A 21,177-nucleotide genomic window follows, 5' to 3' on the forward strand; every position below is an offset into this window, starting at 1 on the left:
GGAGGTCCATTGGTTAAGACTTTGCCTTCCAATGCAGGGGGTGTGGGTTTGATCCCTGGTCAAGGAGTTAAGATCCCACATGCCTTGCAGCCAAAAAAACAAAAACATAAAACAGGAGCAATATTGTAACAAATTCAATAAAGACTTTAAAAGACTTTAAGACTTAACTTCTTGGTACCTGTTTCTTCTTCTGTTAAATGGGGGAAATAGTATAGGATAATAACACAATAGGGGTTTTATGAAGTTTAAAGGAGATAATACAAGTATAAAACTTATAACAGTGTTTTGAACATAGTAAACACTCATTTCTACCAGTCAGAATGGCCATTATCAAAAAATCTAGAAACAATAAATGCTGGAAAGAGTGTGATAAAAAGGGAACCCTCCTGCACTGTTGGTGGGAATGTAAATTGGTACAACCACTATGGAGAACAGTATGGAGGTTCCTTAAAAAACTAAAAATAGAACTACCATATGACCCAGCAATCCCACTACTGGGCATATACCCTAGGAAAATCATAATTCAAAAAGAGACATGTACTACAATGGTCATTGCAGCACTGTTTACAATAGCCAGGACATGGAAGCAACCTAAGTGTCCATCGACAGATGAATGGATAAAGAAGATGTGGTATATATATATACAGTGGAATATTACTCCACCATAAAAAGAAACAAAATTGAGTTACCTGTAGTGAAGTGGATGGACCTAGAGTCTGTCCTACAGAGTGAAATAAGTTAGAAAGAGAAAAACAAATACCATATGCTAACGCATATATATGAAATCTAAAAAAAAAACCAAAAAGGTACTGATGAACCTAATGGCAGGGCAGGAATAAAGAGGTAGACATAGAGTATGGATTTGAGGACATGGGGGCGGGGCGGGGGGAGGCTGGGGCAAAGTGAGAGTAGCAGTGACATATATACACTACCGAATGTAAAATAGTTAGCTAGTGGGAAGCAGCATCATAGCACAGGGAGATCAGCTCGGTGCTTTGCTAAGACCTCGAGGGGTGGGATAGGGAGAGTGGGAGGGAGTCTCAAAAGGGAGGGGATGTGGGGACATATGTATGCATATGGCTGATTCACTTTCTTGTACAACAGAAAGTAACACAGTATTGTGAAGCAATAATACTCCAATAAAGATCTATTAAAAATAAATAAATAAATAAAATCTTTTTTAAAAAACACTCAATTCTTACTAATATCATCATCATTTAATATTTACAAGAAAATGTTGGGGTAATGTGTGCATTTTACAGTTAAAGAAACTAAGGCTAAAAAATGGTAACTTGCCCATGGTCACACTGTTATCAAATGATAGCTGAGATTTGAACCAAGGTCCTTCTAACACCTAAGCCCATGCTCTTAAAAACTATACTCTGACCTAGTGGAAGCGATCTCATGTTAACGTTTTAGAATGCCATATGTGGAATCTAGCCTTTTCATTTTACGAATGCAAAAACTGAATTGGCCAAGCACCTTAGTAACTGAACAGTCTTAAAAGCAAAATCTTTCCCATTCCTAATCTGTTGTCCTTTCTACTACCTCCAGACATGTCTATGTCAACTGAAAAAAATACACAACGTAAGAGTTGAGAATTATGTTTTATTTGGCAGACAAAACTAAGGACTTAAGCCTGGGACACAGAATCTCAGATAGCTCTGAGAGACTGGTCTGGAGAGGTAAGGGAGGAGCCAGGATATACAGGAGTTTTTGCAACAAAGATCAGGTAATCAGAACTTCAGAAGATTACTGGTAATTAAAGAAAACCAGATATCCCAAGTTAAAGAATTTAGAACTTTTCTATGTATGGGAAGATGAAAGAGTCTGGGGTCACTGAAATCATTCCTTTGCTATGCACCTCAGCTATCTGGGGCCAGTATCCTGTGCTTTCTCATCCTGAGTCTCCTCAGGGCTCGGCCATGGGAGGCAGCTGCAGCTACTGACTGCTAGATGGCAAGCGTCTTGTTTCTTTCCTGAGTTCCCTCAGGGCTCACCGTCCAGGCGACTGTAATGTGATGGCTTGATGGTTGCAACATCCTTTGTTGACTGATATGGCAGGCGATATTTTTTTTTCATTGATATCTACATATTCTGAGAATTCTTTACATCAGATTTCATCATGTGCATTTTGATTCTGATATCTACCCAGATTTAAAATACTGGATTGTTAGCATTTAAATAAAGCTTTTGAGTATAAAGATTTCATTCTTAAATAATGAAAATAATTTTATTTGTACTGTCATTTTTTGCTTCCTTATTCTTATCAAAACTAGAGTTTGAGCCATTTTGCTGCACTTTTTGCTTAAGTATGGATTTTCATGTTTAAATACATTTCTGTTTTTTTATGTTAAGGCCTTATTTCAGAGGCAGGATTATATTGATGGAAAGAGACTAGCAGCTACCTTCCCTAATGTATGGGATGGACGTTAATAAATATATAAAGCAAAAAAATAGGATTTTGTTTCAGCTTCTTGTTTATTTTTGGAATTCAAATTATAGGTTTGACTTAGCTGGCAACTTGTCTTAATAAGTTAATTTGTCTTTTTCTGCTCTTTTACCAACATGGTGTCAAATAATGTATGGTTTGATTTTTAAAGATATATTCAAAAGTTTTACAGTGTTATTAATAGGAATATTTATTCATTTTATATGATACATAAACATAATAGAAAAATTATACTATATCCGTATATAGTTAAATAACCATACAGTGTTTGTCAGACTCACAGACATGCAAAAGAAACTTATGGTTACCAGAGAGTGGGTGTTGAGGGAGGGATAAATTAGGAGCTTGGGATTAACAGATACACACTTTATATAAAAGTACCTTATACAAAAAAGATAAACAGAAAGGTCCTACTGTAGCACAGGTACAAGATATTCAGTATCTTGTAATAACCTATAGTGGAAAAAAATCTGAACAAGGATACTATATATATATTATATATATATATTTATATATAAAATATATATAGTATCCTTGTTCAGATTTATGTCTATATATATCTGAATCACTTTGCTGTACACCAGAAACTAATACAACATTGTAGATCCACTATACTTCAATTTAAAAAAAAGAAAAAGAAAAGAAGGCGTTTTGGGTAAGGAAAACTAAAAGAATTATAATTTTAGAGCACATTTGATAATTAATATATAATAATATTCATAGAGCTTAGACTCAGTCATAAGAATCTTGAGAATAATCTAATCCAACCTTCTCTTCACCCTCTTCCCAGCTTCTGAAAGTAAAATAAACAAAGCATTGCCATATAGAATGTTTAGGAGACATTTCTACCATCATTTACCCACTGATGAGTGGGCTAATTTGGGCCTCTTCACCTGTTACCTCTTCACTCACTAAAACAGTTGGCTTTTACCTCTATCCACATAATAGAGCAGGAGGATCTCAGAACAGGAAGTTGAATAAATACATCATTAGTTTGCTTTATATCCTTAATTAGGAAAAAAATTATCAAAACATAGTAGTCAAAGAATCAGTATATTCAACAAAGCAGAAAAGCATCAGTAGATGGTATCCTGGAGACATTTTTGAAACCTGATGGATATTTAGGTGCTAAAATGACAAGGAAAAATATTTTATCATTTCAAAAAGAAGTTATTAGACTTGGCAAGAGAAAAAGAAGTCATCATGAAAGTTCTGTTTCATGACCAGCTACTCACAAAGCCTAAACCTATGTTAAACCAAATTTAGTTAACTTTCTATATCCTTGACCCCACCTCAAAATTTCCAGCATTACCATGTCTGTTAGGAACCAGCAGCATCTTATTAAAGAATTACAATATTTCTGTTCTGATCATGTTCATATTCCTTCACAATATGTGTTTCTTACCACTGAATTCTGTTAAGGCCCTGGCACTCTGTAGACTCGTCTTTAATCACCTATGTATATTAATATATATTTATATGAGTGCAACTTGAAAGTCAACCTGGATGCTAATTAAAATCTGAAGAAAAATAAGGAAACTTATATATGTATTAATAAATCTGCAGTTTATGTTATTTAAAAATGAATATTTTGAAGAAAGTAAATTTGTACTTTCCAAATGATAATGTGACATGTTCTTCTTTTCCTGTGTGTGTATATGTGTGTTTTATAGCACCTGTTTCTTATTGTCACAGTTTGGTTCATGAGCATTTAAAAAAAAAAAAAAAGAAATCAAACATTTCCATGCATGCCCCCTATTTTTTTATACTATTCATCATTTATTTTAAAAGTCTGAATTTTATTTCCCCAAAGAATCTAATCTGGCTGCTATAATGTAATCGTTTTTGTATCATATTCAATGTATTTCTGTGCCAATAATGTCTCTTACATTAAGGATGTGTTCTTCTGAAAAATATAAAGTGATATACTTCATATACAGTAAGTCCCCTACATATGAACGAGTTCCATTCCAAGAAGGCATTATTCATAAGTCTAATATGTTCGTAAGTCCAACAAAGTTAGTCTAGGTACCCAACTAACACAATCGGCTATATACTACTGTACTGTAATAGGTTTATAATACTTTTCACACCAATAATATATAAAAACAAACAAAAAATAAACATTTTTAATCTTACAGTACAGTACCTTGAAAAGTACAGTAGTACAGTGCAACAGCTGGCATACAGGGGCTGGCATTGAGTGAACAGGCAAAAAGAGTTACTGACTGGAGGAGGGAGAAGAGGTGGGAGATGGTAGAGCTGAAGGATCCTCAGCAAAAGGAGACAGATGGCAAGCTGCAATTTCACTCACGCCTGACGTTGATAGAACGCATGTTCGCATCTTTGAAAGTTCACAACTTGAAGGTTCGTGTAGGGGACTTACTGTGTTATAGTGGAAGTGAACAGGAAATTTTTTTTTTAGTATGTGTATTTCCAGTTTTATATTAATAATGAATAACAAAAAATATAGAATATATGAATACATTTTCTGTCATATGTCTCGCATGTCTCTTGACAAATGTAATGGAAAAGCTGTTACTTCTACCTGTATTCTGGGTCCATTTTGGCAAGAAATGCAGTTTTAGAAACTCTGTATAGAAATCTTTCAGCATTGGGTCCCACATGTTAAAAGTTAAAGAAAGCCTTGAATTCTGTTTAGAACCTTCTGCCATTAATTAGTTGTGTGACTTGTAATATTTATATCTTGTGTATGCTATAGCCATCCATGAGTAAATTTTCCAGATGGTGGAAGGAGTCATTTTCACTTATTCCCCATTTGAGCTGTCATGATGTGTTCTACTCTATAATTCAGAAATCACTGACTTATTTTTATTATTGAACTCAGAGTTCCAGGTTATAGATCAAAATATTTAGCCATCTACTTACAGTTTTTTCCCCCACCTGTGGAGTAACATTTGTCAAATCCTAAATTATTGCTTTCATTTTTCATGATCAAATGTTTCAGTGTTTCCTGCTGGAAGCATTACAATGAGTCCTGGAAGTGAGCACTCTGAAGAAAAAGCCCTCTATTCTTCTGGGAGTTACGCTTTTTTACTCTCTTGCCCGCCTACCTACACAGAGTATACCACTGTCCTAAGTACACACAGCATACCACAAGTGATAGAAGGAGTATATAAGGATAATATACTCCTTTATGATTGTTTACTGCTGTGTCATTTTCCCCAGGTTATTTCCCCCACATTTCATTCTCACAGTGACCTCTTTCTGTGGCCAAATTATGTTCCTATTGATCATTTTACAGATAAAGATAAATAATACAAGAGAAATTGAGTTTCTTTTCTGAAAATGATGGATCATTCAGTAAGTGGTGTGAGACAACTGGATATATCCATCTGTTAAAAAGTCATAACTCACATCATATGCTAAAATAAATTCCAGGTGAATCTAAGACTTCAAAGTAAAAATAATGTCCCAAAGTACTGTGAATTGGAAAAGCCTTACTAAGTTATTAGCAATACCTAGAAGCTGTAAAGGAAAGTGTTAATAAATCACAGACAAAATAATAATTTTCTTAATGTTAAAAGGATTCCTACAAATTAGCAGCAGGACAAAAAAAAAGACCAACGAAGAGTGTTCTTCCTATGTTCTCTTCCAGGAGTTTTTTGGTTTCAGGTCTTACATTTAGGTCTTTAATCCATTTTGAATTTGTTTTTATAAATGCTGTGAGGAAATATTCTAATCTTGTTCTTTTATATGTAGCTGTCCAGTTTTCCCATTACCACTTACTGGAGAGATTTTTTTTTCCATTGTGTATTCTTACATCCTTTGTCGTAGATTAATTGACCATAGATAGGTGGGTTTATTTCTGGGTTCTCTATTTTGTTCCATTGATCTGTGTGTCTTTTTATTGTACACTATCATGCTATTTTGATTACTGTAGCTTTATAGTATAGTCCGAAGTCAGGGAGCATGATGCCTCCACCTTTCTTCTTTTTTCTCAATATTGCTTTGGTAATTCAGGGTTTTTTGTGGTTCCATATGAATTTTAGGATTATTTGTTCTAGTTCTGTGAAAAATGTCATGGGTATTTTGATAGGGATTGTGTTAACTCTGTAGATTGCTTTGGGTAGTATGGACATCTTAATATTAATTCTTCCAGTCCAAGTGCACGAGATATCTTTCCATTTCTTTGCATCATTTTCAGATTCCTTCATCAGTGTTTTATAGTTTTAAGAGTATAGGTCTTTCACCTCCTTGGTTAAGTTATTCCTAGGTGTTTTATCCGTTTTGACATGATTGTAAATGGGATTGTTTCCTTAACTTCTCTTTCTGATAGTTCATTATTAGTGTATAGAAAAGCAACTGATTTCTGTATATTAATCCTATATTCTGCAACTTTACTGAATTCATTTCTTAGTTCTAATAGTTCTTTGGTGGAGGCTTTAGGGTTTTCTATACATAGTATCATGTCTTCTGCGAATAGTGACAGTTATACTTTTTCCCTTGCAATTTGGATGCCTTTTATTTCTTTTACTTATCTGATTGCTGTGGCTGGGTCTTACATTGCTATGTTAAATAAATAGAAGTGGCAAGAGTGGGCATCCTTGTCTTGTTTCTGATTTTTAGAAAGCTTTCAGCTTTTCACGTTGAGTATGATGTTAGCTTTGTGCTTGTCATAAATGACCTTTATTATGTTGAGATACGTTCCCTTTATGCCAACTTTGATAAGAGTTTTTATCATGAATGGATATTGAATTCTGTCAAATGCTTTTTTCTGTATCTGTTGAGATAATCATGTGATTTTTATCCTTCCTTTCCTTAATGTGGTGTATCACATTGATTGATTTGCAAAAAGGAACTATCTTTGCATACCTGGAATGAGTCCCACTTGATCATGGTATGTGATTCTTTTTATATGTTGTTGAGTTTTATTTGCTTATTTTTGTTGAGGATTTTTACATCTATATTCACCAGAGATACTGGCCTATAATTTTTTTATAGTGTCTTTGGTTTTGGTATCGTGGTAATGGTGGCTTCATGGAATGAATTTGGGAGTGTTCCCCTCTCTTCAGTTTTTTGGAATAGTTTGAGAAGGATAGGTATTAGCTCTTCCTTATATGTTTTGTAGAATTCCCATGAAGCCATCCAGTCCTGGACTTTTGTTTGCTGGGAGTTCTTTTTAATTACAAATTATATTTCAGTACTAGTGATCGATCTGTTCAGATTATCTATTTTTTCCTGGTTTAGTTTTGGAAGGTTGTATGTTTCTAGAAGTTTGTCCATTTCTTCTAGGTTGTCCAATTTGTTGGCATGTAACTGTTCGTACTATTCTCTTACGATTCTTGTATCTCTGTGTTATCAGTTGTTATTTCTCCTCTTTCATTTCTTATTTTGTTTATTTGGATCCTCTTTCTTTTCTTCTTGATGAGCTTGGCTAAAAGATTATTAATTTTGTTTATCCTTTCAAAAAACCAGCTCTTGATTTCATTGATGTTTTATTTTCCTTTTGATGACTTTGGGTTTTGTTGTTCTTGAGGCAAGGCATGATAGGGATATGGAATTAAGAGACACAAACTACTATGTGTAAAATAATTAATCAACAAAGATATATTGTACAGCACAGGAAAATAGAGCCTTTTTATGGCAATAACTTTAAATGGAGTAAAATCTATAAAAATACTCAATCACTATGTTGTACACCTGAAATTAATATAATATTGTAAATCCACTATGCTTCAGTTTTAAAAAGACAAACACCATAATTAGTAAGAAAACTAAAACCACAATGAAATACCATTTTCATTAATCAGAGTGGCAAAAATCAAGATATTTGATAATTTGCTTATTGGTACAACCTTTCTGGCAAAGGTTTTCAAAGTGTGGTCCAAAGTATGGATCCCGAGGGGTGGGGAGAGGTTTTCCTGCAACTCTTACAGGGGGTCCACAAGATCAAAATTACCTTCATAAGAACACTGAGATATTATTTGCCTTTTTCACCCTGTTGACTCTGATAATATGAAAGCAGTGATGTGTAAAGCTGCTGCCATTTGGCACAAATCAAAACAGTTGCACCAAACTTTATTACCGTTCATTGCATTCTTCACCACCGTATACTCACAGTAGTAAAATAAAGAAGAAAGAGAAAGAAAAAGGAAATAAGAAAAATAGTTTCTCTTAAGAGTGTTTATTGATGAAGCAAAAAATATTAATTTTATTAGATCTCAACCCTTGACTACACACCTTTTTAATACTGTGTCAGGAAGCAAGACGTATGCATAAAACACTTCTGCACAGAGTATGGTGGTTGTCTTAATGAAAAACACTGGTGTGATTGAGTTGCAAGCTGAACTAACTCCTTTTTTTTTTTAAATGTAATACCATTTTCACCATTTTTTGCTTGAAGAACAACTGACAGACAAACTATGGTTTTTCAGACTTGGGGATTTGGTAGCCATTTTCTGTACAATGAACAAAGTGAGCTTGAGAGTTCAAGAAAACAACTTATGGGAAGGTGCCAATGATAAAATTTGATCTTTCAAGCAAAAATTGGAATTTGGGAAAACTTTTTATCTGCTACCATGAGCTGACAGCTTCTCAGTACCTAAAGACTTTTTTGATGAGATTGGTGGTGATATTAACGAATCTGAATTTTTTATATTGTGTAATGAAATGTTTCAGCATTTGCAAAATCTACATAACTCAATGAAACACTGTCTTCTAAATGTTTGATGTGTGATTTTACAAAGTTATGCATTGGTTAAACACCCATTCAAAGTGCAAGATGGACTACTGGATTTTAATTAACAGAGTAAGAAATGTTCATTGAAACAGGTTTAGATTCTTCATCACAAGAAATCTTTAAGAAATTGTCACTTGTTGAGTTTTGATCGTAGCATGGAAGAATATTAGAGTTATCTGAAAAGGCTGTTAAAATACTTCCTCCAATTACATATTTTCATATTTGTCAACCAAAACAACAGATTGAATACAAAAGCAGTATGAAAATCCAGGTTTTCTCTGCTAGGCCAGATAATCCCATTCTTCTCACAAAATGTCTTTGTTTTGGAAAACAGTTATTTTTCATGAAAATATTAGTTATGTTTATATGTGATATATTTATGGTTTGTATTTTCACTTAAATATATAAATATTTCTTAGTCTTAATTTCAAGTTAATACCCATAGATATTACCCACATAAACAACGCTTATTGGGGTCCTCAGTCTTTAAGAGTATAAAGGATTCTTGAGACTAGTTTGAGAACTGCTCCTCTATGGAGATTAAAATAAAAATTTTAATTACATAGAATCATTGAATCAGTAATTTCCATTTTAGGAATTTATACTATAATCTCTCAAATATGAGATCTTATATGTGCAAATTTATTCATTGTTGGATTATTTTGATTACCAGAAGATTGGAAACAACTCAGTGTTTGTACATCAATAGAGAATTGGCTATATTGAGATATACCCATAAAATGTAATAGTGTATACTATATATGAGGCAGATATAAATTTATCACTGTGGAATGCTCTCAAAGATATATTAAATCAAAAATTGAAGGTACCAAAAAGTGTGTAGTGTACACTACAATTGTACAAAATTGTATATAGTATATGTATATGCATAGCCTATGTGGTGAAGGATACACAAGAAAAACTGCTACGGTGATTGCCACTGTGGAGGGGAGCTGGGGACAAGAGTAGGAAAAAGACATTTCTGAAAACCTGAATACTTCTTGAGCAGTCCTAAAAAATACAGAAGTACCTGTTCCCCAAATCCTAATATTTTAAAAATATTTTTCAGTATTTTTTTCCCCAAAAGTACATGTCTAATTACTAATTAGGAGTTAAGCCAGGTTAAAAATCTAAATCTAACTGATCTTAGTTCTACCTTCTTACCATTACATTAAAATCTCCATACACTCTCATGGAGTGGCAAGACTTCCACCAAAAACAATTATTTTATGTAGTAGTACTTGTTTTGCTGCCATAATGAGTTGACCTGCCCAAGAGGTACAAAAATTTACAAAAGGTGACGTGGATTCAGTCTCAAGAGGCTGGAGCAAGATTCATACTGAGTCCTAAATGAATAGTGGAATTTGATTAGCCAAAGAAGTTTGTTGTTAATGGAGGAGCATGATTAAGACAGAAATAGGGTATGTGTAGCACCCCCTGGTGTCAGTGGAAGACCAGCATTTCAACCAGAGGGCTTATGAAAAATATACATTGCTGTGCCCTACCCTTAGAGGTTCTGATTCATTAGATCTGGACAGAGGCATAAGAATCGACATTTCTAACAAGTTCCCAGGTGATGCTGAGGCTGTGGGACTGGGAGCCACACTTTGAGAATCACTGCGTTAGAGAAATTGTGGTTTACAAAGTTGATGGGTAATCTGGGGCCAGAACAATGAGCTGTAATTTGCTTAAACAATACCACAGGTCAGTTAATTTCATGAGACTGAAAATGTTATGAATGTTTAAGAGGAAACATAATATAAATGTGACCCTTTCTCATGTATATCTTCTTCTTTGTCCTCTGCTTAATTAAAAAGAGAAAAATTATTATACCAAAATTCATTATAATCCATTTTTATGAAGACAACTTTATTTTAGTGTTCTCTTGATTTTAAAACTAAAATTTTTCAGAAAATCAGTTTGACTCATTAAATCTATCTCATTAAAATTATCTGCTTTAGAAAAGAATTTCTTTTGAAATTTGGCTAAGGTTAACATCAGATGGAAATTAACGTGTTTAGTGTGTACTTTAGTCTCTACTGGTCCGCCATTCAAAAGGCCAAATTTTATACTGCATTTTATGAAATGAGTTAATGAAAATGCCATTCCTTCTGTTACAGATTCTGTTGAGCCTTTGAGAAGGAATTTTAGCCTTTAAAAAAACTCGAGATATATAATGTGCTGAAGTCCTGAGGAGAATGCAGTCCGAAGTTAATAATTCCTGGGACTTCTTTAAGGAATGTGTGCCAAGTTCACAGATTGATACCTCTGTCAGCATGACATTCCTCTTAGTCACATTGTTTTTCAGAGAATTTGCTTATTACTAGTTCCTAGCCTTGTGCCTCTGACTCATGTGAAACTGATTTTTCTGAAACTACTTCCTTCCCTAGGCACAATAACTTATTGAAAAAGTAAAAGATTCCTGTAGTCTGAGGTTAAAAAAAAAAAAAAAAAAGATACGCAGATTGTAAAAGACAAAGGCTATGAAAATATTCTAGGGACTTCCCTGCTGGCACAGTGGTTAAGATTCCACCTGCCAATGCAAGGGACCACTGGTTCGAGCCCTGGTCCGGGAAGATCCCACATGCCACAGGGCAACTAAGCCTGTGCGCCACAACTGCTGATCCTGCTCTCTAGAGCCCACGAGCCACAACTACTGAGCCTGCGTGCCACAACTACTGAAGCCTGCGCGCCTAGAGCCCATGCTCCACAACAAGAGAAGCCACCGCAATGAGAAGCTCGCGCACCGCTACGAAGAGTAGCCCCAATCGCTGCAACTAGAGAAAGCCCGCGCACAGCAACGAAGACCCAATGCAGCCAAAAATAAAGAAAAATAAATAAATAAATAAATTTATTTATTTAAAAGAAAAAACCTATAAAAATTTTTTTAAAAAAGAAAATATTCTAGATTAAAGAAGGCTAAAAATAATGACTAAATGTAATTCCTACTCCTAGACTGGATCCTGTGTTAGAGGGGCAAAACTGCTACAAATGACATTATTACGTCAATGGACAAAATTAGAATATAGATACAGTACAATAGATAAAAGTATCTGTGTGAATTGATAGTTGTACTGTGGTTAAGAGAATATCTCTATTCCTAGGAAATAACACTCAAGTATTTAGGGGTAAAGGGCTATAATGTATATAATTATGGTTCAGAAAAAAACTGATTTCACAGGTCAAATAAATGGGGTAAAATGTTAATAGGTCAATCTGGTTAAAGGGTTTACAAGAATTCTTTTACTGTGTTTATTATTGCAATTTTAAGTTTATTTCCAAATAAACAGTTTTTTAAAAAAACATGCAGAAAAGTGAAACATGTAAGATTTAAAAGTTTGTTGCCTTTAAGAGAGAAAATTTCCTTTGCGCGTGAAGTTGGGCTCTCAGAAAGCTTTTCTGTCACTTACCCTAAACATCAAAAAACAGCATTCAGAGTCAGCACAAGGAGCACATTCTCTGATAGAGTTCTAGATTTCTGTGACCATATCTATGAAATATTACTGATAATTCCTACTAAAAGGCATGATTATGATGTTGTGCATGAGTTAGTTATATGTTTAACAGAAGGTTATTTGCCAGCATTAAATATCAGCCACGTCATGGTCAAAATAATTGTGGGAAATAGGAAACTACTCGGAAGAAAGATAAACTAGGAGAAAAGAAAAGTGTAAATCAAAATCTAATCTGAGTGTTTTGCCATTGCGGTAAAAATGAAGGGCAGAGACTTAGTAATTGCTCTTCTGATTAGTCCCACATTAATTGCAGTAAAATGGTTTGGCTTTTAATGAAGTCTATGATATTACTAGAGTCTGTTTATAAATCACATTTTGCATTTAATTCTTACTTGGCTAGCTCCTTTTTTTTTTTTTTAAACTATGATATATGTTTATGCCCTTGGAAAGCCTTCTCCTTTCCAAGTATTCCTGCCTAGGGTTGCCTGTTTCTCTCTCTCTCAACTTTTTACAGTAGTCCAAATGTATATACTGTCATATTACGTGTATTCTCTGTACTCTCCATTATTAATTCAACTATTTTATTTAATGTTATGCTCCTCTAACTAAGCTTTCGTCATCACAAAGAATATTAACCGTGAGGATCATAAGTAATTAAACTATGAAATTAAATGAAAGAAATTCATTTTTCACTATGCTGTGCCTTTTACTTTTCCATGCTGAGGTCACCTTCCATTGGCTAGATTTTCATCCCACACAGCCTGAAAAAAATTTTTTTTCCTTGTGAATACATTATTGGAGACTTGATAGGCTTGTTATAGTTATACATCTCTCTTAATATTTAAACCTATGGAAGGAAGGAGTTTTTTTGTTGTTAAACCTTATATATCCTTCCAAGTGAAGGTACTACCTCAGGCACACATTAAATGATACATTAAGCCATTGCAAATAAATCAGTGATTAAAGCAACACAAAATTAGGCCCTAAATTTAAAAGCTACATGACTACTCCATTGTGCGAATGTCCCCATAGAGATTTAGCTCTAGGAAGTCAAAATCTGTAAACTTCATCAGGTAGGGGACAGTAGATAGGAAGGAGCACTAGAGGAAATGACTCCAAGTTCATCAGTAACCTCATCTCTAGAGGTCTTTGCAGAACATTGTGCAGCTGTTTAAAAACCAGTCAGTTGGAAATGACATCTGTATTCCCTTCATTTGCCTCTTTATTGATAAAAATGTATTGGTGCTTTTTACAATCTAAGTTACTGAAAGCTTTATAACTCTTGAATTGACGTTTATGCTGTATAATAGAGACTTAAAAGTATGTGTAAAGATAAATTATCTGTAAAGACATTTAAAATAAGCCACATAATAATGGGTTACTATTGCATGCTTATTTTTCTCCTGTGGTAGTGATGATAATTATGTAAATAGGTCAAAAGCTACATTTTTTTAATTGATGATTTTAACATCAAAGCCTGAAATGAGGAGTTTTTCCACCATTGGATAAATATTTAACCACAGAAGAGTGAGCAATTTAAAACAAGACATGGTCCAGGTAATAGACAGTAAGGGCCAGAATAATTTTTTTAATTGAATCACATTCACTCCAAAGCCATGCATCAGATTCCTCAGTTTATCTAGATTGATGCAGAGTTTAAGCAAATAAGAAATTTAATCTGCTATACAACAACACTATTTTGTGGCTGTTTCTCTTGGCAGATGGAGATGGAAACATGGATCACTTATTGCCAGGCTGTGAAGATAAAAACTGCCAGAAAAGTACCATTTACTTAGCAAGATCCAGAACAAAGCAGGTATATCTACTTGTTTCTTAATGTAAATAGAGTTATGTTCTTGGAAAAATTTTTCAGAGGTTAGAAAAAGTATCTGAAGAATCAGAAAAGAGAAAAACAAAAAATAAATTTACTTCCTCATTTTAACTTAATGAAATGCATTTAAATCTATTTTTATTGGTTTATTGAGAGAAAAAAGTAGTGGCATAATCATTTCTGGTTAAGAAAACCCACTCTTGATCCTGTAATTAAATGATGTTAGCCTTTTATATGCTGGGAATATGGTAAGACACACTATAGCTATAATAAAGGGTTATGTAGAAGAACATCATACCTATTTTCAAGGCTAATCTTGTTTTTATTTGTGATATCTGAATCTGTTTCATTCTCTCGTGCCGACTTTATACCTGTAGCTTGTAGGTAAATAATTTAGAATCTGTTAATCACAGCAGAGGATTAATGTGGGAATGATAGGTTATGACATTGAGACTTTTTCCATATTGACAGCACCTGAATGGAAACCAGTAATATAGTAGTAGAATTAATAAGTTATATTTTCTATTTTGGAGTAATAAATGATAGAATTATATTTTGATTTTTTTAGCCCTTATGGGTAGGAAGTGTCACTTTTTATACTAAGACACTAAAGAAAACAAATCTTCCTCCAGTCAGCATTCTAAAAGCATTTAACTCTTACACCCATAACCTTTATTACCTTGAACTTTTTTAAAGTTTTGAATCACTGAAAATATTAGGTCAAGTAACACTTCATCGTTGGTTCATAGCTGTAAGTAAACCTAGTAATTATTAGCCTGTCTTCAAGTGACAGACTACTGTAAGAATATTTTCAAATTACACAGTCAGCTGTCTCTGGATAGATAAATGTCACAGTTCTTTTTTGACTGTTAAGGATGTCATATTAATGAAAAATCTTTTACTTCTTAGACCTTAATACATTTACCTTAACAGAAATACTTTATCCTCATTAATAAACTATCAACCTCTTCAGAAACTTGTGAAAACTTGGCATTTTGTGAAATTTCTCATCCTCTTCCAAAACAAGACCAGCAATTTTTTTCAAAGTCACATGAAACATTAAAACATTTTGATGCTATACAATACTCTTTTGCTTTAAGAAAGATTGAAAAATTTATTAAAGATGCAGACCAGTTTTTTAAAACAGCTCATTTTCTGTAAATTTGTCTTTGTAGTTAAACCACTTTTTTTTTCTTTTTCCTTGGCAAACTATGCTTTCTTTCGATAACATAGAAAATGTTTGGGATATCCTATGTCCTAAACCCTTTTCAAGAGGCCACTTTTTATGTAGTCTGGCTTGGAGCTATATATATGAATCACCTGCTTACAAGGAAGAAAACATCTGTAGGCATGTTTGGCCTCCTGTCATTTCAAGCCAGCTGCACCTGCTTCTGTTTGGACATCTCCAGGTTATGTGCCAGTATCTGTGCTCTTAACTAATTACGGGCACATCTATAATTTTAATGTGATGATTTCCACTCTTCAGATTTTTAGTTTGTATTAGGTTATTAAAAGTAAAGATTGGGGCATTCAGAAGAAAAAGGGATTTCCAAAAGCTCATTTTGAAATGATCCTATTCTCTGTGTTCTCTTCATTATAATCAATATAGAGATAAAGAATTTATTTAAAATGTAGCTTCCAGCTGTTTTGGTGACAGAGCTCATTCTCTGGGGCAGGCGGAGCTTGTCAGGACTAGTATTGTTTGGCAAGCCTCAGAGCTGCTTGTCTCTGAGAATGATGACTAAAGTCATCATCATGTATAGGAGGCAAAGCAAGAGAACAAGGGAGACTGTCATGTTCTAATTCTTCCTGAGCTGGTCCTCCGAAAGGATCAGTATTACATGATATTATAATTTTTTAAATATTCATTTGAGGTTGTATTTCCACTCAACACATTTTAAAATGGCAATTCAAGTATATGATTATCAACATCAGTTCAATCCTAAGATTTTGTGGTTCTGTGAAAAACCTTCTAAGGCTCTATGTGCTAGTTCAAGGAAAGATGACTAGTGATAAATTTTAAAGGAGACGATTTTTTTTCCAGTGTGTAAGTTACCTATTTATCAAAGTAAATTATAGTACCCTACCATTTTGTAGTGATAAAGAACTTAAATAAGGTGATGCTTACCTTGAGGACTTTTCGTGGATCATTTGTTTTACAAATGGTGAATTTTTTTCTAAAATAACTATAAAATCTGATTTTTTTTCTCTTAATTCACAGTGGGTTCCTGTCCTACAGGATTTTAGCAATAAGGGCACACTCTGGGGCTTTGTGCCATTTGTGCCTGAACAACGACCAACTGAAATACCAATTCCAATTACCCTTCATATTGGAGACTACAACATGGATGGTTATCCAGATGCTCTTGCCATACTGAAGAATACATCTGGAAGGTATGGAAATTAAGTCAAATGAGAAATATTTGCGAAATATTTTCACTATGATACTTTGTAGCTGAATAACACCTAAATATGGTACAGTTCCTTAAATAAGGAACACTATGAGCTCTGAACTTCTCCCAACTGCTTAGAATACCTGTTCTTTTTCTGTTGTATAGAACAATAAAAGGCTTATTTTTCATTCAACAAAACTTGATCTTTAAAAGGTCAAAATTTTTATAAGTAAATGACTCAGTTACATTTTGAGTCTGAAGACCATGGAGGTTAAGAGTTGAGCCTAGGCTTCGCTCTCATTCCAGCCACTTAGCACCTGTGTGACCTTGAGCAGATTACCTAAACTCCTCATCTGTAAACTGAGAGTAGTAACTGCACCTCTGTCATGGAGTTGTAGTGGAAATTACATGAGGTAAAAATAAAAAATGAGGCAATTAGCAAGATACTTAGCACATGCTGACTTTACTATCAGTGAATGTTGCCTTACTGTTGCTTGTTTTGTAATGGTGTTGAGAATTTTGACATGACTATTGATAATATTTGTAAATATAAAATTTTTGAGTATATTTATTGCATTATCAATGATTTTTTAAAATTAATTAATTTATTTATTTTTGGCTGTATTGGGTCTTCGTTTCTGTGCGAGGGCTTTCTCTAGTTGCGGCAAGCGGGGGCCACTCTTCATCGCGGTGTGCGGGCTTCTCACTATCTCAGCCTCTCTTGTTGCGGAGCACAGGCTCCAGACGCGCAGACTCAGTAGTTGTGGCTCACGGGCCTAGTTGCTCCGCGGCATGTGGGATCTTCCCAGACCAGGGCTCGAACCCGTGTCCCCTGCATTGGCAGGCGGATTCTCAACCACTGCGCCACCAGGGAAACCCCCTATCAATGATTTTGAATGTTGTTGCTACCTTTTTTTTCCTTAGGTAGAGGTACCAGTAGCTAAACCAATATAGTTAAATTCATAATTACCCTGATCTTGACAGATTCCATAAATATGACTCTTCCCAAATTTTAATGCTTTATTATATTCTTCGTATTACAATTAGTTGTATTCCTTGCCCCTTATTCTTTCTTGCCTCCTACATCATATCTATCCATAATTTTTCTTCTGACCATTAATTCATTTGTTGGCTCTGGAATTAGTGATAATTCAGCTACACATTTACTACCAGGCTCATGATGCAATATAACTTTCCTGGAAAAAAAATCAGACTGTTGTTGATTTTAACATCAAACAATGTTATCTAGAAATGTGATTTTTAGAAAACCATACATTATTAGTGAGTGCCCCTAAATATTTATAGAAATTATAAAATGTCTATACTTAAACTTTTCTAAGGGCCTTGATTTGAAATTATAATCACTCTGAGTTGTGTTTACAAAATTTTCTAGGGATATGAGCATCATGATCTGTAATACAGAGTAGTATGTACACTCATAACTTATGTGTATGAAGCAGATCTTATGTAACCAAAAGAAACCTCTGAGTTGAATGTGATTTTTATACCTTTTAAAGTGGCACATAAAAACAAAGAAATGTAAAAATTGCTTTAATTTGAACATTTACCCTATTCAAAAGAATAAGAAATTACATCTTAAATTCATTTAAGTGTGATTACTTATTCTTAGAAAAACATACAATTTATAGTTTTGTCATAAAATTTCTTTATCAACATATTCTTCTTCAAGCCATCAAATATTTAACTTACCTTTACCATTCAGTAATAACGATGATATCAACAGCTAATTCAGCAGTGAACAAACACTATGGCTCTATAGGAAACATAAGGTAAAAGACAGTCATAGACTCTTGATGCTTTTATAAAAGCAACTGTTTAAAACCCAGGGTTTCTTTTTTGTTCTTTTGGGATAGATGAGAATTGAAGGATAGATTTCAGTGCATCTCAGTGTTCATTAAGTCACTAGATGAGAAATAGCCCTATACTTGAGAGATGTCTGTCTAGGAGAATTCAGCATAATATTTTCTTTGAAACATAGAAAAAGGAAAATAAGACATAGTGTACATTATAATCCTTTTCTACTGTTCACTTTTGTTGAAAAGCTTTTTATAATTTTTAACTGATTTCAAGACTGCTGTATTGCTAAGAAGTAGTACAGGGTTGCAGTTTATAATTTCAAGGGTTGCTACCTGGAGAATTCTGTCTCCTTTTTTTCTTCAGGTTTTGAAAATCAGGTAGAGATTAACTACGCAGTTAAGAATAAAATCCACAATATGTGTTTCATGAAAAGTTCTGAAGCCGTGGCTTGTTAACTTGTGTTTTTTTTGTTTTCAGAGGAGAGTTGCTGTTTGGCTTTCTGTTTGTTTTTTATTTTATGCTAAAGGTCTAATTGTTGAAAGTTAACCTTTAAAATCATGTTACATGAAAAAGATCTCTATTAATGACATTTATAGAGGCAGCGAGTGACTCTAAACAAAATAACATGGTCTGAGGTCAGCCATTTTACATCTGTGCCACCACTGCCTGAAAGCCATGTTTTTCTCCCTTGGCTGTCCCATTACTACTCAGTTGCCCTGTGTTTACTGTCATCTTCTGTGTGTAGTCATGTTGTCTTAATTGTCTGAATTTTCATTTTTTTGAAAGAAGAAAGGCAAACTTAGAATGACGTTATTCCAATAGTGTGCTCTTAAGCTAATAATAATTCTGTTTTTAGAATTTTTTAATTTCATGTGTAAAATAACACTGAAAAGATATTTTATGTCCTAAGTCTTTAGTATAGAACTGAAAAACTTTTTTAAAAGGAACTGGAGGATAAATTATAGCAAAGAATATTTGAGAACCATTTATCTAGTTAAACTGTTGTCCTTATGGATTTCTAATCACTATTATTTCTTAATTAGCCAGAGTTACTAGAAAAACTAGTACACAAAAATGAAAAGTTTAATTTTATTTTTGCCCAATATGTGGTATATTAGAAATTTTATTTTATGCATATGTTAGAAAAAACATTCCTCTAAATATTCCCCTAGATATATTAATGTCATAGGTAAAATTAAATACTAATTTAGAGTGACTGTTAGGTTTCTATAGGAAAATTTGATAAACCATATTTAAATTAATATTCTAAACCATATTGTATGATTTTTTAAAATTCAAAACTAACATAGATTGTAATTTGCTCAGAATAAATGCATGTTTGTTTAACACTGGTACTGTAGTCTAGAAGTTGTGTTAATGATTTATTTATCATTTTGTCAAGCACATACAGTGCATATTCATTCCTTATTTTAAGCATTTAACTGAAGATATAAGAGAGTGACTTTTAGTCTTTGTTCTTACTATTGCATATTAATCAGAATGTTAATATATTTAAGAAAAGTTGTATTGTTATTAATAAATTGAAAGTGGATGAAATTGTAAGCAAAACCTCAGCTTCTAGCGGGGATTTATAGAGAATCCAAATCTAAAAGTACTAAAAAAAAAAATTTTTTTTAAACAAAGGGTTTTAGCAGCAAAGGAGCAGATTCTGAGTATCAGCTGTGAGAACTCCCAAAATCTGTTAAATGGCAAGTAAATCAATAAATGGCCAAATGCAATATATTCCTTGTCAGTTAATGCCAGGAAGTAAAGGGCTTTAGTTTATAAAGTGATTATCATGCATATTGCTTCACAATAATTTCTATGGGGTGGTATTATCTTTACTTTGTAAGTATGGAAACAGTCTCAGATAAGTCAGACTACTTGTCCAGGATCACACAGTTGTAGTCAGCACTCTAAGTTCACAGAATCTGAATCCTTTTTCTGTCCCTGTAAGAAAAAAATTTAGAAGGAAGTATTATATAACCAAAAATAACACATTCTTAGCAGAGGTTAGAAATGATGATTTGGGCAGATAGTAAAAGTCTCTCTGACAAGAAAAAGAAGGAGCAAGTTAAGGACAAATGAATAAAATCCATAAGTTTTCTGAGTCTTGCTGTCAGAGGAGATTGATTATATGCAAGCACATGGCCTCTTATGTTAGTAATTTGGAAACCAGAGGTATAATTTGGATGTGTTAGTGGTATACATTCAGGCTACCAATATGAAATGATGGAAGATGACCAGAAGCAAGTCGGGATCTGGAACTTTGTCCAAAAGGAATTACTGGGGACTTTTGCAGCTATTAGCTAATTACCCATTCAGTGTAATCTGCATTTTCATCTTCACCCTCAGCTTTATAAAATAATTTAGGTTCACACTGATACCCTGAGTCACCAAGGAAAGGTTACATTATGTTTCAGATGTTCTGCTTTAGTGGGCAAGGAGATTGATAGTACAGATGCCTGTATCCACTTGTACATTTCAAGCCACTGTTGTTTTTCATTTTTATTATGAACTGTAAC

At 33.7% G+C, this 21,177-nt stretch overlaps 1 protein-coding gene across 2 annotated transcripts in view; it reads left to right on the forward strand.

Annotated features, from left to right (window-relative positions):
• ITFG1 (integrin alpha FG-GAP repeat containing 1) overlaps positions 1 to 21,177 on the forward strand; it is a 278,016-nt gene that overhangs the window by 113,829 nt on the left and 143,010 nt on the right. For both annotated transcript variants that reach the window (XM_082366812.1, XM_082366813.1), the window contains 2 exons: positions 14,332 to 14,426; positions 16,663 to 16,835. In XM_082366812.1, coding sequence (XP_082222938.1) covers positions 14,332 to 14,426; positions 16,663 to 16,835 — 268 coding nt within the window. The remainder of the gene's footprint in view (positions 1 to 14,331; positions 14,427 to 16,662; positions 16,836 to 21,177) is intronic.

The sequence above is a fragment of the Balaenoptera borealis genome (genome assembly GCF_965194805.1).
Source record: "Balaenoptera borealis genome assembly, chromosome: 19".
In the NCBI taxonomy this organism is placed as follows: domain Eukaryota; kingdom Metazoa; phylum Chordata; class Mammalia; order Artiodactyla; family Balaenopteridae; genus Balaenoptera; species Balaenoptera borealis.